Consider the following 23675-nt stretch of genomic DNA (forward strand, 5'->3'; position numbering starts at 1 on the left):
GTCTCGTATAGAATCATTGTCTTGTATTGCATGTTTTTGTCTTCCGGGTCTAGTGTTTTGTCTTGCTCTCTTGTCTTGCTTCCTGGCTTTCATGCCTTTTGGATCATTTTCGTGTGTGCCTGCCTGCCAACCTCTGGACACTTTTTGTTGTAAGTTTTGGTTCAATAAATTCCTCAACTCTGCATTTGGGTCCAAGCCTCGCTATTTCCCTGACAGTCACCTGGATTACTTTATATCTCTCAACACTACAAGTATATTCATTTTTGCAATTTTACAAACTTCTGACACAAAATAAATCCAAGAATATATAAAGGACCATTGCTAACATTTGTTAGGCTGCCTCAGTCACTGATGAAGGAAGGAAGAGAACAGCAAATTAGCAATATAAAGTCATGATCAACGTTGCAGATGTTTCATGAGGTCAAAATTCTGGACACTCAGGCTGAGTTGTCAAGTGATTACCATGTAGTAGTTTGATCAGAATATGAATAAGCCTTTCCTAAATTGAGAAGAAAATGAGGATTTTTCTAGGAACACCTTCAAGAGTACAGTATAAACCCTCTGTTGTGTAAGGTGGACAGTTGTTTGTCACAGTTTTGACTTGTTATACTTTGTTCGTAGTATCAGATTTAATCAATTTAGACATTCTACCACAATTATACCTTGTACAAGCCTGGTGTTGACCTGATATCTAATACAAAGGAATTAGGGTGCCACTAGCATGACAACTGTCAACATAATATAAAAAATTCACTTCAGTCTTCTGACCTGTGCTTGAAACTTGTTGAGGAAAGAGAGAAGATCAAAGTCTTCATCGTTGATCTCTAGATCTGAAGCCTTGATAACAGAGTGTAATGAAGCCTGCTGTTGTAACAACAGCTCCCCGAGCCAGAGCTCTACTGGTCCCTGTGCCATGACAGGACTGTCCAGCTGAAACCACAAACACACATTTACTATAATATACTATACTTCTGATAAGTACAGGAAAGCAACAAAGTGCATTTACTCAAATACAATTTAAGGTAGTTTTCCTCCATATTGTCTCCTACACTGCAGTTAGAAATTATTTTTTATATTAAGATTTCACAAACAAAACACAAGACACACTCTGCTATATGATGCATTGTTAGATTCCCAACAATAAATAATGAAATTAAAATCACCTCATTTAGACCAGCTGCAAAAAAGTGCTTGACATTAAGAGTAACACATGCATTTCTACATTATATTTATATTCTGCAAATGCAATTAGCATTACATACCGATAGTTTCTCTCCCTCTTGTGAACTAACAGCCAACATCTTGTCATATTCAGTTGAATGAAAATCCACTTCATTAACATTGTCAAACACTCCAAGAAGATGTGACTGAAAAAAATAATTGTACCTAAAATTAGCTTTACTACATTTATACCAAACAAGTTCAAAAAATCCATAAACATATGACCGATTACAATTTTAACATTTTGTTGTGTATATTTTGCCACTATAAAAGGACAATCGTAGAAATGATGTGCCAGATGTTTTTTGTTTAAAAAGTGTAGCAGTTCATAAGCAAAGCTATGAAATCCTGTAATGTAAAATCTGTATACATTTTAAACCCTAGAAAATAATGATGTACAAGTAAGCTACTTGAATTAAATAAAACATTTTATTTAAATTATCAGTCATATTTAATACAGTTTATTGGATTATAATATAATATAATCCAGTAAAATAAGATATATTACACTGCATAATAAGCACTTTTACTTTTGGTACTTAAGTATATTTTGATAATACTTTTGTACTTTAACTTAAGGGAGATGTTGAATGCAGGACTTGTAACTGACAAGTAATTTGTAATTCTACAACACAGTTTTTTTCTACTTTTACTGCAATACATGATCTGAGTAAGTCTTCCACCTCTGTAAATCACCAACAACAGTCGTGCATGAAAACCTGCAGCAGTGTTTAAAACTGAAAACACACAGCTCAGTTCAGCATTTACTTGCAGCTCTGCTACAGTAGCAGATAACCGTTAACGTTACCTGCCGGTCACATCGTCTCTAAACAGTCCGCTCACACTGAAGTCCTGCACGGATCAACAGATGTTAGAGTCCGACGGCTGCTCGCTGTTTGTTATAAGACGCGCACCGAGCAGATTAATGCGCTTACAGATCCAATCTTTGCAGTTGTTACCGCTCGGTGTTTGGCTAGCTAATAAGCCGTTAGCCTGTTAGCTTGAGCTTTGTCTGAAGGCGCCGAGCGGCCAGCCAGGCTCCGAAAACACCGACACATTCCGCACATCCTCTGCTCAGTTTAACTGCTATCCCCCCGGTACCGGTCAGAGAGGCGTGTTTACTTTGTGTCTCGGTCCTCCGGTGCGTCCAGCGACGGGCTTCGGTCAGTTTTTAATTAGCCTACATTAGTAACAGTTAATTTTTGTTAGGGTATGAACTTAATCCTAGGAAAGGCAAAAAATATAAGACCTTTGTAACGAAATCCAAGACTTTGTATAACAAATTCAAGGCTTTTAAGGCCTTAATTTGAGATTATCAAAATTAAGACTTTTTCAATGCTTTTAAGACCCCACGGGTACCCTGCATACAAAGTTTTGGAGGAACTGTGATTCTTTTTTACACTTTACAGGTTATTTAAAAACTTTTTTAATAACGAAAATCAATGTTCTAACCTGAATTGTGTGAGAATCACTGGCTTGCCCGAGGATTTCCAAAAGGGCCGGATCAGACACAAAGAAGAACCGTGGAAAGAGGAGCCTCTTTTTCTCCAGGTACCTGTTGAGTCAGATTACATCTCCAGTTTAAGGTGACGGTTAATATATTGTCTCCCATGGGAGAAATTGTCTTGGAGAAAGGGAAATTGCTGACTCAAGACAGACATCACAATAAAACACATTAAATACACATCATCTCCCTCAACTTTAGCAAAGCATTTGCAAGGTATGAGTAACCAAATTAAATGAAAAAAATAAATCAATAGTAATCAAGTCGGATGAATGGAAATTGAATTACAAAAACGTGAAGAACCATCAAATACAAGTGATTCAATAAAAAGGTTTTTTTTGCAGATACTTTGCGATGAGGTTGTTGCAAAACAAGCACACTTCTATATGGCTTGAATCTCTCATACATTAGTGTTTTGTTTTACAGAATTCTGACAGCAGCAATTTGTGGAAAAACTAGGGAAGGTCACTGAAATTGAAAAACATGCAATTGAAGACAATGCACTAACAAGGTAGCACTACGTAGAAGGGTTTTAAGTAAAATCTTTTTATCCCCACTGATCTCTATAGAAAAAGCAATAAACTACAAAAAGAGCTTTACAAAGCTTTACCCTGCGAGAGATTTTTGACAGAACTCCAGCTGTTTCTGAAGATCTGGTAGGAGCTGTCCCAGAATTGGATCACCCACACAGCATTCCACCACATTTGGGACTTTTTGGGCTCGCTGCATGATCGTAATCCAGGACTTGTCAATGTTCTGAAAACGCTTTGCTTCCTACATTGGGAAAGTATTTTTGCACATTACTAAGGAAGAGCGCAACATTGTGATTTTCAAAATATAAAGCTAAAAAGTCATAACTATACCTGTGGCAGGTCTTTGGCGATGTCACCCCCAACAAACACAGCCTCCAAATAAATCCACAGGTTTTGCACAATAATCCACTGTTCAATGACATCAGTTGATGTTGAAAGCTTTGTTACCCAGTCCTGGATCTCTGCTTTATAGAAAGCACTGTACCTATAAAAAGGCAGACAAAGACACACATTCCTTAAGACAGCACAATACATGTTATGAGCACTACATCTGAAATGATACTTTGAATAAATAGAACCAAAACTGTCTGCATCAATACTTTATTTCCCTCTTTGAAACATCTGACGGGTCACATCAGTCTAGTAGCAGTCTTTTCTTTTTATGGCCTCAATCCATTTTCTTACTTTGTGTTAAATATTGATTGTGGTCAATGTTTTCAAATTTCATTAGTTGATAATTACAAGTCAGTGTTTGCTTTGTTATACCTGTTGCTCAGCAGTGACCCCAACACCATCATACTATCCTCCAGCATGGTGAGGATCTCTACTGTATCTGCCCCCTTCAGCATCAGTTCTCCTCTATCCTTAAATGTCATCAAGTTCAGGATCTGGCCGGACCACACTTCTTTCACTTGAGACAACTTGGCCTCAATATCCTTCTCCTTTACAGATGATATGCAGATGTCCTACATATGCAAAAAGCCAATCTTAGGAGGTTGAACAACACAATAAGATAACATATTGTAACTAGAGATTAGGGCAGATTGCAACCCCAATATCCAAACTGCCAGCAAACCTCAATATCGTCCTTGTACTTCAACAGAGGTGCTTCCATGATGTTCTGCAGTGTAAAGGTATCAGACTCCACCTCAAATTGGTGCCCAGTCAGGTCTGTAATCCGGTCCCAGTGTCTCCTCATCATAGACTTGTTTGCCATCATCTCAAGCAGAGGGCATGACTCACTGAAATCATCAATTGTCTTCTTCAGGTCTTGGAAGGCTTGCCAGTCCTTCAATCCTTTGGGCAGCTTTCGGCACCTAAAATTAGGCATAAGTGTTGATGTATTTGTCTGAATAAATATACAAACAGTTTTGATTTGAACTACCTATATTTAAAAATGTTCACCTTTTTACAGCAATTATAGAGATAATATTGTATTAATTTGGAAAGTTTTTCATATTGGCACATGCCTAACCAAAAGCCAAGTTGATGTTTATCATATCAAAAAATCACAGTACATAGCAAATTGTAGTATTAATGAGCAGAAATATTTGTATTACCTGTTCTGAAATTCCAAAAGTTCTGCATTGATCTTCTCAATATCCACATCTGTCCACAGGATGCCAAAGTACCCTCTAATCTTACTCATCACTGCATCATACAGGCCATAGAGTTTCTGTAGCAGATCAAGCTCTTTTCTAAGGTAACCATAGGAAATCATTTATTTATTAGTCTAATTATATTAGAAATTACCACAAAGATTAACACTATAGCTAAGTATTAAATCACATTTCCATTGCTTTGGTAATGTAGGGTAAGTTTTATAGAGTGGTCACACACTTTTTCTTTTGCAGGCAGTCATATTCTCTAACTGGCAAGCCAAGAAGCTGCTCTCCAGAGGTATATGTCGTGAAATTTCTCCACAGTTCTTCAAATCGAGTCTGAATAAAATAAAAATATAAAAAGGTCTGTATTAAATATGCAAGATAAACTTATCTCAGAGAATATCCTGATATATTTTTGTATTTTAGTTTGCAGAAAAACAACTACTTCAAACAAAATCAATTGCTGACAATAAGAGAAACTCATAAGAGGTAAAAACAGGAGGGTATACACCAAAAGGGCAAAACAAAAACAAAAAGACTGTGTGTGGATATGGATAAATGTTTGTGTTTATAAAACAAATTCACATGCATTTTTATACCCTGCTCATGTATCACTTCTGATACTTTTGCATTGAACTCCTTGGTTTGGGGTATTATGAGAGGATTCAGTGTACACTTATAAAGAGCAAGGACATGTCAACCACTGTATCAGAAAGACACAGTAAGTAAGTAAGACATTTTTTTCTTGTTACATTCAAGTGACTTGGTCTAAACATTGAAGTCTGTATTGACGTAGATGATCTAAAGAAATTACAGTTTTTACATTTTCAATAAATCTAAACTGAAATGTCTTTAGTGTGTACATACTATATGCAATATTGCTTTCCTACTTATTTAAATACTTTACATGCATCCAACATTGACCAATATAGGATGTTATTAAATCCATCCACAATGTTACCTGATAGATCTGGAGCCTGCGGCTGGCTTCTTGGGGGGCGATTCCATCAGCCATAGGGCCTTCCTAAAACAGACCATGTAATTAATTTATTCATTTAAATTGATTGATCTTAAAACTTACAAACACTGAGGAGACTTACAGATTCACAGAATACTTACTGAATCATATTGTTTCACAAAGGTGCCAACGTTATTTTGGAAAATGGCCACACACTCTAGAAGGTTTTGTTTGAACTTGGGCTGCATACGAACAAGATCATCTTGCAGTGATCTCTGCGAGAGTCAGGAAAAACCAAGATCACAGCTGAGTTACAAAAGAACACATAAGATTCCAAAGCAAATCAAGGCATGAATATAATACTAACTGCTTTAGACTGAAGCTTTGTGAAGAAATGCCTCAGATTGTAGACCCCCTCTGCTTCTCTTTTAGTCACCTCTGCTTCATATTTAGTCAAAATTTCAAACGCTTCCTGTAAAACACGTATAACATGATCATTAGATAGTTATTTGACAACTAGATAAATCAAACTGCAGGGCTAACTTATCAAGGAAAATTATGTATAACTTCAAACTGATAATGTTGCATAGATCATGCAAAGCCAGCAATTTACTCAGTTCATTGTGTATTTCTTGTCCCTTACAATGCCTAACTCCAAATTGCTCTTGTCATTTTTATTTCTTTCAACAATCACACGTTTTCACCATGATCTGTCCATATTCTAAGTCTGGAAACCTAGTCATCAGCCTTTTTTGAAGCAGTTCTATTATTGGTCAGTACATGATCATATAAACATTGCAGTTATAGACTGGAATTAAGCTACTATATCCTTGAAAACAAATATGATATGTGATATTCACACCTCAATGGAAATCAATGTCATATCAGTTTGTATTTCAGCATCTCGAAGCTTAGACAGGGCCCCCATGGCACGACGCACATCTTCCAGATTAGCCACAGGATGAGATAGCTGTATGAGGTATTTATTGGTATGTATGCTGGTGTCAATCATTTTCTTTTTGTACTTCTCCTTTAGGTACTTGCACAACAGTTTCTTCCAGGCTTTGGTCTCAGCTATCAAGGCCTTCTTCAATGGCTCTGTTTACAAGAGATACAATTTACAGTGCAGAACACAGTTCTCAAACCAGGCATAACCTACAAGTGATGTCATAACCAACTAAAACATTTTGCTATAAAATAAAATATGTCCCATGACAAAGAGGATGTTGCTTCTTGGGTCAGAAGGTTTCTTGTTGGTAAAAAAAAAAAAAAAAAAAAATGATGACAGCAATGTTGGTCAGTCGGTCCACCACTTTGGTCCAGACAGAAATATCTTGACCAAAGATTATATGCATTGCCATTATATTTTGTACAAATATTTGTGGTACATTCTGTTATGTTTTCCCCTCAGAGCACCACCACAAGATTAACATTTTTGGTTTTGAGTAAAGGTCTCATCATTGACTGGATTGCAATGACATGTACAGGCAATCATGCTCCAAATAGCCGCTGCTAACTGCAATAGTGGGAAAACTCTAAAGCTTTAGCTCCTTCCTCTGACGGTGTGCTGTAAAGCTTTGACCATCTTTCTATTTTTGAGTGGAATTTGACCCAGCAACATACGTTGTAATATGTAGTAAAAAAAGTATTATTTATAAATTTATAAATAATATAAATTCATCTGGTTGCTGTCTAGAACACATTACGGCTACGTTACCTGTTGACAATTCACTAGACCCCAAAACAATGATGGGTTTAATATCACCAACTTCTTGTTCAATTGAGTCGTAGTGCTGGATTTCAGATTTGATCTGGCTCAAAGATGGATTGCTGTCCATGAATTCCTTTATAAAAGTTAAGATAAACATATGGTTATTATTATTATTATTATTATTATTATTGGAAAACATACATGTATGTTCTCTCAAAAGTCAAAACAAGAACATGTTCCCAGGAAAACAAACCTTGACTTTAAGGTTCCTGTCCTCATCCCAGATCCCCCTGAAAGGATTGAACTGCTTCAGAACATCAGTTGCTTGTCCTCTCTGGGAGCTGACCTCATATTTAAGAATGACCAGAGCTTTTTTGATGTCCTTGTGTTCAACAACTCTGTGATAGAAATTCTCTTTTTCTCCGCCTATGAGATCATCACAAACAGGGAAATACACAAAAATTTGAAAGTAATAAGGTTAATAAAACTAATCATGTTCACACAACAATTAAAAAGGGCGTTCTTAAGAGCGGTATACAACTTAGATTTATATTGGCCATATCAGAAGACTTTAGATTTTATTATATACTGTCAGATACTGGACCAACATCAGTTTGCATACAGGCACAACAGGTCGACAGAGGACGCCATCAACACAGCTCTGCATTCTGCTCTGACTCATCTGGAGAGCCCCGGCTCATATGTGAGGGTGCCGTTTGCGGACTTTAGTTCCGCATTCAACACGATCATCCCCAGCAGAATGGTCGACAAACTGCGTGACCTGGGTGTGAACACCAACACCTGCAAATGGATCACGGACTCCTTAACAGACCGGCCACAGACTAACAGGTTAGGGTCCTATCACTCCCCAGTCCTGACGCTCAACACTGGAGAACCTCAAGGTTGTGTGCTGAGTCCCATCCTGTACATACTGCACACCGACCAATAGCACAAACTGGATCATCAAGTTTGCAGACGACACGACTGTGGTGGGGCTGATACAGAACGACGACGAGTCTGCCTACAGGGATGAAGTTCAAAAACTGGCTGTGTGGTGCACTGACCATAACCTGGCATTTAACTCCACCAAAACAAAAAAGAGCTGATTATTGACTTCAGGAGGAGAAGAGAGGAACCTGCTCACGTTAGCATGCAGCTACTATAGTTAGCAGTGGACAGTAATAGAATATAGCAGCACTTTGTACCATCAGAAATCGCAAATAAAGGCTTTTAAACCAAATACTACACAACCGGACATGTTCCAGCAGTAATGTGACCCAAAATTGGGGCGAAATGAACAACTTTGGTAGCCAAGATTACAGCTTCTCTGGCGTTAGCATGCAGCTACAGTACTTATGACAATAAACGTTAGCCTAAAAAAAGAACTTCAGTAGCCTGCCTGGAGCAGTTGACCAATCATAGAAACCCAGCTCAGTGTGATGTCACACAGAGCCGAGAGTAGAAAAAAAACGTTGAAAGCGTAGTGTTTATAACATTGGGAAATCTGATGTTTTGCTCACTAGGATTTCTCTGAAATAGGTTTACCTCATTATTTAAAGCTTTGGCCACGTTTAACATGAAAATCCGACATTGTAACATTATAGATACGACAGAAAATACAGAAAAGCATTATAGGTTCCCTGATCGTTGTCAATCTAAAATAAAGACAGATTTAGCAACTGCATTGCTTTTCACTTGCAGAATTTTTTTTCAGAAACCCATTTCGGTGAACTATTTTTGTAAAATAAGGTAAAGTTTATATTTTTATTTTAAGTGTTGGTCCGTTTTGAAATTCGGGACCAGACAGCTCATAAGTGAAGCATTCGTCCAAATGTGGTTGTAGGAGGGTGTAGCCGGATTTCTTCGCTTGTCAATGGTCATTGAAGAGAAATTGATAACTGCTAGTAGCAAGCCCATCAAGCCTCAAACGCTAGGAAACGGGGCGATCCCTTCTGTCAAAAAACATCCCATGTGGACACGTACCGTAAAGTTTTTTTAATTCATGTGCATGTTGATAATGACTTACCTTTGTTATTTGTACAACTTTGACTGTACTCCCACTGCCATGCAATGCCCTTGCTAATTTCCAACACCAAGTCAATTAGTCGATTTATGGCCTGTTGGATCTCATCTTCAGTGGGAATCATTACCTGATGACAAATACCAGACAGAGAAACAACATTTTCTGTTTAACAATATTGGCAAGGAATTCTAAATTACCCATCTCCCCTAAGGTAACTAGTGTGAAGTGTAACCAGTCAACAATGAGTAGCAGAAACTCACCACGTTGGGTATAACCAGCTGGACTTCACATTTTATAAGCGAGACCATCTTAGTTTCAGACTTTGACTTCTGGTAGGTACTAAAATTCCCATTTATTGATGTCGAGCTGTAAGAGATCATATCGTTTCTCTTAGATATTGGCCTTTTTTTTTTTTTTTTTTTTTTACATAGTGAATAACACAGACTTACTTACATAGTGCCAGAAATTCTCCTTTTCAGGGTCTCCAGAGATAGCTTGGTTGTCTTGACCAGTGCATCTAATACCCTTGCACTGAAGTATTCATAAAGCTTCTTAAACTCCTGAAATTAAGATTTTTATTTGAAATATTTACATATTTGTTGATATACAAATATACATATATAAGAACTATGTCTTGGTGTTGGTAAGCATACATACCTTCTCAAATTCGATTGCTTTATCTCTATATGGACCTTCTAAATTCATTCCCTCATCCTCATTAAGGGTCTTCTGGCTCTCTCCTGAGAAAGTCACACTCCGGCGTCCTAAAATGTTCCAAGGGTGAAAAAAAAGCACATACATCTAACATTTTTCAATTTTTGGTGAGTATGACTGTTCTTTTTTATATTATTTCCACTTGTGTGCAAGACTTAAAACTGGGACTTAAGAGCACCTGAAACTGGCTCCTCAACCGTCTTCTTGGTGCCTTTTGATTCATATATGGCACTGAACACATTACCCAGCTCCTTCACCGCTTCTCTAACACGATTACATTTGTAGTTCAATGTGTTTGCCCACTCCTTACATAGATTCTAAAAAAATATATATAAATTGAGTGGATTAGTGAACAAGACATAATTCATAATTTCTTTGAAACAAACAGTTGCTTATTTACACATCCTGTAGTTACAGAGCAACATTATAATTTGTAGTCATGTTTCTGGCCACCTGATTAATGTAAGTCCAATATTCACTCTCTTTGCTCGGTTTTTGGTCTCCATCGACTATCAATGGTTTTTAACTGCTAAATGCTCCACTATGTTTACAAACTAGTCGCTAACTTGGTCTGCATGATGTTCCTGTCCAGGGATTTTTTTAGGGTTATTTCAGCTGAAAACAATACAATGAGAGCGAGTGAACCAAAACAGTAACGTTGCTGGCGGAACAGCTAAACAATGCTATGAAACTCTGTATAGAGCTCCGTAAAGCAGAGGGGAGCTGCAGATTTGGGTGATGATGAATCTCTGTAGGTCTATCACTACAAAGCAGTTTCACATTGCCACATTGTTTTCACAATGTCATTTCAAACATTATAAAAAAGATTGATTATAGGCACTTTAAGAACTCATTCGATGGAAAAATATTAGCAATTGAATTTTACTTTGTGTTTTAATTTGGAGGATGAAAAAGGTTCAGAAAAAGTATGCATCCATACCTCATTGCGGTCAATCAGGTGCTGCACTGAAGACGCATCACTTTCAGGGAGCTCAATCAGCACAGTTTCTGAGATGTCTTTAAGGACATCATCAATGTGTATCTTACAGATATCCTGCAACTGGAAAAAAAAAAAAAAAAACATGGCACCTAAAAACATGGCCCTTGAGCAATAGTATTTTTGGGTTGTTGACTGGATATTGCCAAGCTGTCATTTTTTACATTGCAAATCCACAATAGCAGTATTCATATCTATATCTGAGAAGGAATGATAGTTAACATTTTGGTCAGTGCTTTTATTCAGTAATATACCTTCTTTACAAGATGTTTGAGCTCAAACAAAGCAGTGTCAACATTTTGGAAGAACTTGTCCAGGAGGAAGGATGACCAGGTGAGCAGCACCGACCCATGGCGAAGCACAGATTCCACCTTGCAATTGACCAAAAACATAATAGCTGAAAACATTAGCAACTCTGGAAGCATTGGTGAATTAAGCAATAGTTAACTCTTTAAAACACAAAAGCCATGAAATTAAAATCTGATTATTATTCACACTGCTTCATATTTGCAGGTTTATACATTTTCCCACAGAAAGGAAACACTTGAAGAAACTTATGTTTGTTTACACTGACTTGTGGCTCGTATCATGAGTTGAACTATATGTTTACATTTATGAGAACATGATATGAGTTACTCTTCACCGTTTTGATATTTTATGATTTAGATAAATGTTCTACATTAAATGTAGTTTAAAAACCGCTTACATTTTTTATTTTTGAAGCCATCAGGCTGGCAAAGTCCGCAGGAATGTTCTCACAAGTAGACTCATAATCTGCCAAAATGGTCTATAAAAAAAAAAAAAGACATACAAGTCATTTTATATTAAGCTAACTATCCATCTGTGAAAGACTATGTTTCAAATGTACCTGTAGTCGGAGGTGATCGGTGTTTATTTTGCTTTCCAACTTCACCAGACGCAACGCCTGCTTTGGAACCTCCAGACCCATCTTTAACAAACACTTAGCCTCCCGAATGACCTCAGTTACTTTAGGATCAAAGTTGACAACATATTTTCCAGTCCTTGGGTGACGAACCAGCAGAGTAATATTCAAGACTGTTATGAAGCAGAATTGGGGAGAAAGTATTTTAAATTTATATCAATAACAAGGGGCATTGTGTGTCATCTAAGGCATCAGATGTCAGGGTGTCAGAGACAGAAAACCAACCATAATCTAGTTTCGACACTTCAATCATCCACGCTCTGTGGCAAACAGATTCAAACTTGACAAACGCAGCTGCAGTTTGATTGTACATTTTGACCACATCTTGTCCCTCAGGGCTGCACAAGATGTCCGAGTTTTTCTGTTATTGACAACAGATGCATTAAATCAACATTAAAACATATCAGTACAATAATAAGTATTTTGGTTGTTTTGGTGGGAGAAATGTAGGCTTACTTTTATGTATGAGATGGGTTCCTCTATTTTTTGGTAGAGGTGCTTGACCCAACCAATCCGTCCTGCCACAGGAGGCATGTTTCTTGCTAATGGGGGGTCATCTCTTTGTTTGTCAAATAGCTGCAGAGAAAATTAACTTAAGTAGATCTGTTAATTTCATAAAAAACACCTAAGTCTATATTTGACAATAACTTAACATTTATGAAAATGGGATACCTTTTTCACAAACTCTACTTCTGAGGCATAACGTTGAAGAATTAGACCCAAAAGGTTGGAAATTTCTGTGTCAAGACAGGGAATGTTCAGCCTCTGAAAACTAGAGATTAAGAATTTTCTGATTAAGTCAAATCATCGCGTTTAAATACATAATTGTACAGTATAATCTTTTTATTACACTATTATTATACTATCTTTTACTGACCGCTGTATTAAGGACAGAGCTTGCTGAGATGAGATGATATTTGAGAAGCATGAACTCATAAAGGTCCTAAGCTGGTTCTGTAGATAATGATAGCCAAAATTTGAAAATGACCATCAATATTGGAAACAATACTTAACATTTAAGAGAGAGGGAGAAGACAGAAGCTACCTACACCACATATTGTAAACAGAAGGAAACTATACACACCTCAATGTGGCCGATTTGAGCCATAAACTTAGCAAAATCTGTTTCGAATTCAACTGTCCTTGGAGCCAACATATCATACTGCTTCCTTTTCAGATTCATGGATACAGTGTGGAATTGTCTGGCCAGAATCTCAATGCCCTCAATATTTGATTTTCCAAGAGATCCGAACATCTTGAACACTGTAATTATTTGTTTGATCTAAAATAGATAATGCTTATAGTTACTTGGCAATGCTTATGGTAACAGTGGGATTCAAATATAAAAAGTTAGCATGGACTGCACCTTTACGAGTTGCTTGCAGAAGGCCTCAAACTTGCAAAAAATCTGCATCTCTGAAACCTCAAAGGACCTCTTTCCAGGTCTTTCCATTGTTTGTTTCTTTGTTTTCTGGAAGCAAGACTGATACTCCTGATATAAGCAGATACAGTCCTGCCAAAAATAAAAGATGAATGAAAACACTTACATGCTAATGTCAACATGTGCTATATTAAAGACTAACCAATGATACCACAGACATTATTCATATAGGTAGGTGTCATCATCACCTGCATTTTCTTGACAATGGTATCAGCGTCTTGGTCCCATATTAGACATGTGCCATTGTCAGTAATATATGATCTGCACGCAGTAACCATCTGATTTGTCACCTGAAATTTTTTATTTACAAAGTTTCACAAAGTAAATTGGGTCCTTACATTTCCTGAACACAACTTATATTTTTCTGACACTAAATACACTTACTTTGATGAACAGTGAAGATATCTTTTCACTGGTATTGTAGGACAATGAAACATTGTAAATCATTTGAATGGCATTGATGACGTTCTGCACGCTTTTCATCATAGTGACCTGAAATCACACATCCATGTATATCTATATTATTAAACTTCTACTGAACAAGTACTTTGAAAAATGCAACAAACTCGCCTTAATACATGATGTACTTAAAAGTTCCTATATGTAAAATGTTTAATATTACCAATAAATCCCTTGACTCTTATACCACTATCACACCGAGAACTCATCCAGGGTTGACTTTGTGTTTGAAAGGGTTAACCTGCGTTGACGTGGGCCAATTTCAATGTGAATAGCACACAACCAGGGTCCCTAAGTAGCTCAGGAACAAACGGTGCGAAAAATATGAAGAAAAAAAAAAGTGCGATGGCAGCAGCATGTTTTTAGCTACATTGGAGGTGATTGACTATTCAAACCACATAGATATGTAGCAAGACCTTGAGAAGCGGGAGCTCCCGGCAGTCTGCGGTGAGGAAGAAATTAAGTGGCAGATGACCGGGACAGTGAGAGACAACGTAGTGGATGATAGCATAACAAGACTAATGTTGATACTACTCTCGCTAATCTGGTCCGCTTTCCTCCAGCTCCGGTCAGACAGGCAAGCAAAGAAACGCCATCGCAAGCAGAAATAATGGCATTAACGTTACGTGTGATGGGGTCGTGCATATCATGTCAAATGCTTTGCATAAATCATAACTGTTATGTCATGTTTTGTCTTTACTTTCTATCTAATGTTAATGCTGCTATCAAAATGAGTTACAACCACAGTCTAGCAGTGCAATAAAATGCATTCTACTCTATGCTTAAAAATTGGGGTAAGAAAGTCACTTAACATGTATACATGTGACAACACTGCATAATTAAACCCCCAAACCCATAAAGTCTGGGGTTGTGTTTTGATGTTGAAATGTTGTTTGAAATGAAGTAATCATAATATTACAAGCCAAACCAGCTCAGTATTTTTTTAATATTCAGGGTTCATACGCATTTTAACCAATACTTTTCCATGACTTTTTTGGCAAATTTCCATGACTATGTATTCCTGAAAATGTCAGTCAACATGATACAATAAGAATAAAAATCTGTGTTAAAGTTTACCCTCAGAGGTTTAACAATAAAATGAATGACAATTTATGTGGTTCATAGTGGGATTCGTAATATCGTGCCCCGAATAGAACGTTGAGGTTAGGACGACGTGAAAATACATTGATTAATCACATATTATTATGCGGTGTTAAAAAAGTAATTCCATGACTTTTCCAAAACTTTCTGGATCTTTTTATGTTTCCAAAACCTTTCCAGGCCTGGAATTTGCATTTTTCAAATTCCATAACTTTTCCAGGTTTTTTCAAAACATATGAACCCTGAATATTAAAGTTAATTGTGGTCGTTATTTTTATCTTTTAATATATACTGTACAATAAGGAACTTTAATAGGTTACAAACCACTGTTACAGCTGGACTGGATTATGCCATGAAAAGGACATGTAAACCCCTCGCCTGAAGTAATTGGTATGCATTGCTCCTGGGTTGTGACCCTGGTCGTATCTGAATTGTCATGACCAGGGATCAACCCGTGTTGACTGGCTCGGTTTTGAATTGACAAAAGAAGGGTTCAACACAGGTCAGATAGCCCGGTCTGACCATGTCATTGGTGTGAAAGAGGTATAAATATACTGTGTCTTTAATTTTAACCTGATGTCCACTAGAGGTCACTGTATCTAAGGTTTAACCTACACCTGCTACACATGGGCTGCATCTGAAATAGTTCAATTACTCACTATACAGGGAATTCTACATCAACAGTGTGTTACTGTCAGTTATCAAAAACTCATTTGGATTGATGTCATGCGCAATGCATGATGGTAGTTGTTGGTTGGTGTCAATACGTTTTATTTTGCTTCATGTAAATATTTCAGTCGAGGGTGTAATTAATCCTTACTGTAGAAAGTAAAAAGCACTACAAAATGACACACATTTCTAAAATGAACGGAAATGCATTTACAACCTGGGTCCTTAACACTTATAATTATTTTTTTAAATACTTCTTTTAATCTGCTATTTTAATATATTGTTGCTGAATTGTTTCTACATATTACTGTATGTATATAATTACGTAGACATGACTAGCTATTTATCATATCCAATTACTGACTATACATACCGGGTCACTGTTGTAAAGAGGTTGACAGACTTTCTCCAGTGTGTAAAGGAATTTTACATTGTCTTTTGCTTCATTGGTGCGATCTGTTATCTTGGCATCCAGCACCCTCCACATCTACATAGGTGCATGCATGAAAAGGTTCAATTTTGAAAAGACAAGTTTAAGAACAACAAGTTTTGGATTATTATTAATATATAAACATTTTTTTAGGAAATCCTCATCCGTTAAATGCCCTTCACAAATGACTGTAGCTGAGTGATGTTCAGATTGCAGAAAAAAACTAAGGTAACGAATGGTAAAATGTCTTATAACAGTTATCGATGATCAATTTGCATTCTTCATCCATTCATTCATTACTATAGCTCATGCAACAATAACATTTTCTATCATATAATTTGCACAGACATTTATTTTTTATTTTACACAGACTCAGTTAGTCACATTGCGTCTTTACACACATCAAACTGTAGTCAGATCCATCAAAACCTGTTATAATGCTGTATAATAACTTCTTTAGCTATTACTTTGTTGAAGTTTAACACTCAAGCTTCCTTACCTTCATAATCTTAGAATGGCTGATATGGAGCACCATTACCACTGCCTTACATTCTGGGCCTTTGATGTGATTGATGATGGAGTTGAACCTTAAAGACATTTTTTTCCAGTGTTCCAACTCACTTAATGGCCCTGCAGAATCAACCACTTTCCTTAACTGATCACTTTCTATCAGGACCTGATGATTATGGATATGGAGAATGGTTACAATTTCCTTTTACAGAGCAGCAATTCAATCAATTAATCTACAATAAGATTAATTTAGGAAGTAATCAACTTTAACATTTCAAAATATGGATTAATTAACTATGGAAAATGTTTAGTGTCTAAAGCTATCTGCAGTTTCCATTTATATCTTGGACCAACTGCATAAACCATAAATATGCTCTTAATGACATTATATTGTTTGTCTTAGTTTTCTAAACTTTGACAATGGGAGAGATCCTGTTACTGTTTGAAATGTGACTGCCTTTTAGTTGATAATAACAAAGATAAAAGTTACCAACCTGCTCGATTTGCTTATACCATTGCATCAGAATTTCTTCCAGCCGATGCACCATGTCAGAATTGGAAGCTGCAACTTTCATATCGTCAAGGGAGGCCAATTTAGAAAAGTCAATATCTGTGACTGCATTCAGATGAACTATACTCTCATTGCTCATCTGTATGTCTGGGGTTCAAACAAGAAAGACAGAGTGCAAGATTATCAGATTTACTTAGTGACCATCATTTGGTTACAACAATATCATTGTTAACAGATAATGGAACAAATGACAATTTTAAAGCAATTAAGTATGACTTGCCAAATAATGTTGAGGACATGTTACTGTTATGTCTTCTAAACATCAAAACTTGACAGATTAAAAAATTATGCAACTGGCAACTTAATAAAAATAATGACTAACCATCTAAAGAGCTAAGGAAACGTTTCATTGTGTACTTGAAGTTCTTTTTAAATTTTCCTCCATGTCTAGACTTATCTAAGACACCCCAGTTTTGTGCGTCAAGAGCTGGTAGCAGGAAGTTGCTGGCATTCCTTGTTCCTTTCAGGAGGCCCTCTCTGGCATCAACCATTGAAAAGAAGATCTCCTACAAAGCATCAAGACAATATCATCCATTACTTCACAAAATCAAATGGCAAAGAAGTAAAGACTAGCTTAGTGCCAGTTACATGGTCATCAGCTGTGAGCATATTTGTAAGTTATGCAAGACCTGTTTTGAATGACAATATTTGCCAACTTTTCCCAATACAGGTAATGCTGATTAGCTTCATCTGAATGGTTAAAGGTGTGCTCATGAGTACAATTAGCTGTTTTGTTAAATAGTAAGTAAAGGCATTTTAACATACATTATTTGTCAACCGTTACATATTGCTATTTTAGCACACAATTCATTAAGTTTTTCCTCTAAAAAAGGAAAGGTAGGCCTACATGTTAAATCAGTATATTTTAAAGGCAAGCCACAACCTCCTTTAGCACATTAATAATAATTCTGACTGATATGCACATTCAACAGTGATTTTATTTGACTATTTAAATACAATCATTCAACGAAAACATGTGCTTATCACACAAAAACTAATTACAGAAACACACAACTTAACACATAAAGGAATGTCTTCTCAAAACCTCATGTATGTTTTCGAAATTCACAGGAATGTCCACTCTGGTCCGTGTGAAAGAGCAGCAAATGCCTGTAAGACATGTCTGAGACAGATTGGCTAAAAACAGCCTCAATATTTTTCCCCCTTTGGTAGTCCCAGGATATGAGCGTCCACATTCTGAAATTAAATCCATATGGGTTTTGATGAGATAAAAAACTGTAATGGACCTGTACAACAGATATAGATAATATATACCAGAGTTTGAATATTTACCATTATGGGGACAAATACAATCAATTATGCAATACAAGTATTCCTACCTATTCCTGGGACTTCACACTCTTGATACACAAAGGAAATGGTTTTACAACCTCCTTTGGCGAAGAAATTATCAAAAGCAGCCAGCTATTGAGCAAGAAAACAAATAAAGACATAATAAAGTAACATAGGCATGAAAGACATTCAACCAAAAAAAACAATGTTCCTGTCATCTTAGATAGAAACATTTATGAAAATGAAAACTTCTCCCTAAATTCAAGAGCAAAGAGTGCCACAACAGTACTGTGCTACAGTATGTCATGAATTGACACCAGAAATACAGAGTGCACATTTTTATCCGCACCCTGTGTAAGGTTTCTTTTACATCACAACTGAGCAGTTTGGGCCATTTGAACCAAACCCTAAAGCCCCTGACACACCAACCAGACGGCCGACCCTCGGCAGAAAAGGCAGTTGGACTGATCAGTCTCCCTGAGTTGGTCAAAAAAGTGCCTCGGAACACACCAAAGCGACGAGACGTAATACGTCTCCATAAGAGCAGGCGGCGCTAATCTGCTAATCAGCTGATTGGACGAACGCGTCACGTGGGTCTGGTTTCTCCAGAAATTCAAAGCCAGACTGTCATGGCAGCTTGTTCAGAATACGATCTCATATTTTACTAAATTAGTTCACCGAAACATGTTTCTGAAAACATTTTAAGTGAGGAATAGGCTGTGTAGTGGCTGAATCTGTCTTCATTTCAGATCGACAAAGGTCAGTTTAAACGATTTTCGTCAGATTTTGAGAGACTCTAGTCGCGCTCATTCCGTTCCCCGTTTCCGGGTTAGCACTCTACCAATCAGATGGGTCATTTGAGTCCGACTGCCGGCAGTGCCCGCCTTCCGAATCAACATGTCAAATCGGCAAAAATGAAGGCCGACGGCCCATCCAACGGACAACAACACGGAACACACCGAACAGACTCGAGTCACTGACCTCGCCAGACTGTCCAACGGCCGATTATCGGGTTAGTGTGTCACGATCTAAAAGCGCTTCGTCGGATAGTCAGGTGTGTTTGGGGTGGTGTGAAAGCAAGTGTGGACAAAACAACCGAACTCTGGTCCGCTTGAAAGCGGGAGTCTCGGTTCCCTTCCAAGTGCACTAGAATTCAGGTCAATTTAAGTAAGAATGCAATCCGACCCAAATATAGGAAGTGAACCAAAAAACAGTGCATTTACTTGCTTGCAATTTCAATCTTGCACACAATTTACGGACTTATATAATGATTTAAGGGATAACTTCCAAATCCATAACCTATAATGACCATTCATACATTGCTCGTCATCTGTGTGACAACACATCATAATCTCTCTCTCGTCAGGGCCCGCTTTCCCCTTCACTCGCTGTCTTGTCAGCTGCCAAACCATATGAAAAATGCAACAATGTTGCAACTTTACCCCAAAATCCCACCGAGTCTACCAAACTATAGATGTGAAGCACACTTATCTTCTGTATCTTCCAGTGGTACTTTAGTAACAAAAAGACATGCTAGCAAACTGAAATATGCACCAATATGATGTGTAGGCTGTTTGCAACAATATTGGAATCATAAACCATCCAACCATGCCATCATGCATATTATGTTCAAACAGAGTGAAATCAAAACGTGAACTTGCTCGTGCCAATAACAAAAAAAAAAAAAAACGCTCAGTTTCCATCTGGAAGGTAAAATGAGAAGGTACAACTGACACATTTTTTCCAGATGCAAAAATGATCTTTTTATATCAATTTGGGGTCTTGGCTTTCTCATTTATTTTGTTCAGAGACCTGATTGTGGCCACATGGAAGACCAAACTGTCCAAAACCATTGGGACCCCATTTTTTTGCACATTGATTGTCAAAACTCATGAGGAAAAACTCACAGATGAAGAATCTAAAATAAATTCCTCTACTGCTGTTGGCTCCAAGGTCAGCCTGTCAGCCAGAATGTCAATCATGTAGTTGTGTGCAGTGGTGAGGAGCATCTTTCGCTCTTCTCTTGCCTGCTTGTATTTGGCCTGAGGAAAACAAGTGTTGTAAATAGTAGTAATAGTACTTGCACATGTAAAACAGCTTTACCATAAATTAAATGGATTTGTTTACTTGTATTTTGTAAGCCAGCATGTAAGGGTGTCAAATTAATTTAACTTTACCTGAGATTCATGCTTGTTTGCATTTGAATCATATGCATCCATTATAAAGAGCTCTGGCAATATCACCACCTTCTGTTTATTCTCTGTTAGATGAAATAAAAAATAAAAACATAATTAGCCAGTCAGTAGCTAGTGCTCATGAACAAAACGCCTGTTATTAAGTTTAGTAGACCAAGCAAGCAAATGCACACAGTGACACTTTGATGAAGCCCCTAAGAGGTGGAAATATCAATAAGATGATAAATTAGTGTATTTTTCACTAAAATATGGCAGTTTTTCAGCTGATGACAGTTGACGGGATTGACGTTACATTTAACGGGTAGTTCACGTTCAGCTAACGTTCATGTAGAGTTGCGAAGGCATATTTGTGTTAAAAACGTAGCTAGCTAGCTAACGTTCCCCTGAGCTAACTTGGCTAAAGTTAAATACAAGTAAAAGCTAACGTAAGTTATTTTATTGTAAACGTTGCTTAATTAGTTTCGGTTATTAACGTAAGGTTAGCATTAACTAACATCAATTAATTAACCCGATGCTAGCGTTGACATTGTGATAATTAGCTAGCTAGCTAACATTAACCGTTAGCAAACAATCTCAGAGTCAGTTTGCTGTTGGCTTAGCTGTATCTTACCTCTTGTTAACTTTGCAATAGCATTTTTTTGCTCTCACCAAAACTCAGTCATCGATACAATTAAAGATGCCCATCGGCCTACTGTTAGTGCGGTTTCTGTTTTCCAAGTAACGTTAAGTTAGCTAGCTAGTAGAAAAAATTCGTTGGTGTTTCTTGACCGCTTGACAATGAAGTTTTTCAAAAATCCAGCCGTTATCAACTGTTGCCGTTGAAAACACTGATGCCACGCGCTTTGGCCGTTAGCGCGAGAGATTACATGCAAAGGATACCCGACGTTAGTTTCAATCTCAACGTTCCTTGCTAACTTTCAGTTTGCTTATGGCCTTTCCCTGAATTTTGGGGTGCTTGTTGTAGTATTAGGAGATACGAGGGTAGGAACCTTGTGCAGTGCCAGTGCAGGTGACAGTTGAAAGGAGGGTCAATAAAGTAGTGGGTTAATAGGCATGCTGCTGTGTGGTTCTTATGTAGCTAGAGCTTCCAGATAGGCTCCAGTGCCCCTATAAGCCATCGAGCATGGTGTCAGAAGACAAAAGTACACGTTAAGGTATAATAAAACAAAGTCTAGTTTAGTTGGCCAGAGACAGTCAAGGTTGCGGCAGTTTTTTTTCTCCGCTGTTCTGCGAAAGTTTGCAAGTGTATCTCGCTGCAGTCTGCGGGAAGGCGGGGCTTGACATCAAGCCCCACCTACATCCAAATCAGCCATTTTTCTTTGCTTACGTCACTCCCCATACGCTCGAACGGACCAAGACAGCCTGGTAGAATTTTTTATTATGAAGGAAATTATTTGGATAAATGCCATGTTTTCATTTTGAATCTTGAATTTTATTTGAAAATGTTATATCTATAAATGTATATGATCTGAAAGAAAACCGAATATTCACCAATTTAAAAATGACATGAAATTATATTTTGAAACTTTAAAAAAGGACTGACAAATAAGAAAGCCATCTGGACTCTGAACATTTACAATGCCTCACAACCACTTTAATGTAAATTTCATGCGCCCATTTTTCGTGTATGTATGTATGCATTTAATGTTTTCAATGTGTTTATGGATCTGTACTTGAATAATAAAGTTTTTTGAAGACAAAAAAAAAAAGACAGCCTGGTAGCGAAGCTTATATAGCCTCTTGATTCACATTAGATAGAAACTGATGATGTAGGCTAAACACAAATGACATTTCAGGCAACAGTGAAGTTTTCATGTAGTTACTACTGATTTCCGATTTTGAAATGATATCCAAATTTGAAAAACTGGGTCATTTTAAACCTTGTTGATATTGATGACAATGTGTTCAAACGGTCAACGAGCCATATTTCATTTAATTTAGCCCTCAAAAGTAGAATGGTGTGTTGTTTCGTTATGGACTTTCATATTAACAGCAAGAATTCAGTCACAACCAAATGTAGAAAGGGGCAATTTTGCTTTAACAATTAACAGGTGAACCAGAAGCATACAGGTGAAACTCGAAAAATTAGAATATTTTGCAAAAGTTCATTTATTTCAGTAATTCAACTTAAAAGGTAAAACTAATTATATAGACTTATTACATGCAAAGTGAGATAGTTCAAGCCTGTATTTGTTATAATTTTGATGACTATGGCTTACAGTTTATGAAAACCCTCAGAAAATTTGAATATTGTGAAAAGGTTCAATATTTTAGGCTCAAAGTGTCCCACTCTAATCAGCTAATTAATCCAAAACACCTGCAAAGGGTTCCTGAGTCTTTAAATGGTCTCTCAGTCTGGTTCAGTAGAACTCACAATCATACGAGATGCTCCTCGGATATTACCTGCACAGTAACACACCTAATCTAAGTATTTCAAAAGGTCGAACACACATACAGATGTCATACAGTAAAATCGCTACGTGATTACCGTTATATCCGAGGGTTGATGTTGCATTTTAACGGGGCAGTGCAAGTTGCTGCTGTGGTTTTGCTGAAACTAACGCAGCCTGAGCTTTCACATTACAATATAAAAGGTGTTGACCGTTAGCTAGCACGCAAACAGTTAATTTACATGTCTACGAGCATGTTATGAAACTACACCAAAAGACAAATACTGAGAAATATTAATAAAAAGCAGGGAAAACTAGTACTTCCATACTTTTTAGCATTGGCTAATTAGCAACCTGCTTGCCATTAGATGTTAGCTTCCGAGCTAGTTAGCAGCTAGCCCCAGAAGC

At 37.2% G+C, this 23675-nt stretch overlaps 1 protein-coding gene across 2 annotated transcripts in view; it reads right to left on the bottom strand.

Annotated features, from left to right (window-relative positions):
* The window catches only part of LOC116034220 (dynein heavy chain 8, axonemal-like), a 58966-nt gene that overhangs the window by 20973 nt on the left and 14318 nt on the right, over positions 1-23675 (bottom strand). The window contains exons 1-41 of one of the 2 annotated variants that reach the window (XM_031276784.2): positions 21488-21747; positions 20860-20942; positions 20590-20724; positions 18730-18814; positions 18435-18586; positions 17712-17895; positions 17313-17476; positions 16808-16984; positions 16252-16365; positions 14034-14141; positions 13838-13939; positions 13575-13721; positions 13293-13490; positions 13086-13162; positions 12881-12980; positions 12665-12784; positions 12434-12569; positions 12134-12321; positions 11972-12052; positions 11520-11636; positions 11209-11328; positions 10447-10585; positions 10212-10318; positions 10008-10114; positions 9815-9920; positions 9558-9681; positions 7785-7957; positions 7538-7664; positions 6683-6918; positions 6188-6292; positions 5982-6095; positions 5824-5886; positions 5098-5198; positions 4818-4955; positions 4334-4574; positions 4024-4223; positions 3589-3742; positions 3336-3499; positions 2674-2776; positions 1263-1367; positions 769-930 (exon numbers count right to left, since the gene is read on the bottom strand). In XM_031276784.2, the coding sequence (XP_031132644.1) occupies positions 769-930; positions 1263-1367; positions 2674-2776; positions 3336-3499; positions 3589-3742; positions 4024-4223; positions 4334-4574; positions 4818-4955; positions 5098-5198; positions 5824-5886; positions 5982-6095; positions 6188-6292; positions 6683-6918; positions 7538-7664; positions 7785-7957; positions 9558-9681; positions 9815-9920; positions 10008-10114; positions 10212-10318; positions 10447-10585; positions 11209-11328; positions 11520-11636; positions 11972-12052; positions 12134-12321; positions 12434-12569; positions 12665-12784; positions 12881-12980; positions 13086-13162; positions 13293-13490; positions 13575-13721; positions 13838-13939; positions 14034-14141; positions 16252-16365; positions 16808-16984; positions 17313-17476; positions 17712-17895; positions 18435-18586; positions 18730-18814; positions 20590-20724; positions 20860-20901 (5316 nt within the window). In that variant the 5' untranslated portion in view covers positions 20902-20942; positions 21488-21747. Of the gene's footprint in view, positions 1-768; positions 931-1262; positions 1368-2673; positions 2777-3335; positions 3500-3588; positions 3743-4023; positions 4224-4333; positions 4575-4817; positions 4956-5097; positions 5199-5823; positions 5887-5981; positions 6096-6187; positions 6293-6682; positions 6919-7537; positions 7665-7784; positions 7958-9557; positions 9682-9814; positions 9921-10007; positions 10115-10211; positions 10319-10446; positions 10586-11208; positions 11329-11519; positions 11637-11971; positions 12053-12133; positions 12322-12433; positions 12570-12664; positions 12785-12880; positions 12981-13085; positions 13163-13292; positions 13491-13574; positions 13722-13837; positions 13940-14033; positions 14142-16251; positions 16366-16807; positions 16985-17312; positions 17477-17711; positions 17896-18434; positions 18587-18729; positions 18815-20589; positions 20725-20859; positions 20943-21487; positions 21748-23675 lie in introns of those variants that run through there. The other variant, XM_036000078.1, reaches the window with a different exon arrangement.

The sequence above is a fragment of the Sander lucioperca genome, chromosome 4 (genome assembly GCF_008315115.2).
Source record: "Sander lucioperca isolate FBNREF2018 chromosome 4, SLUC_FBN_1.2, whole genome shotgun sequence".
In the NCBI taxonomy this organism is placed as follows: domain Eukaryota; kingdom Metazoa; phylum Chordata; class Actinopteri; order Perciformes; family Percidae; genus Sander; species Sander lucioperca.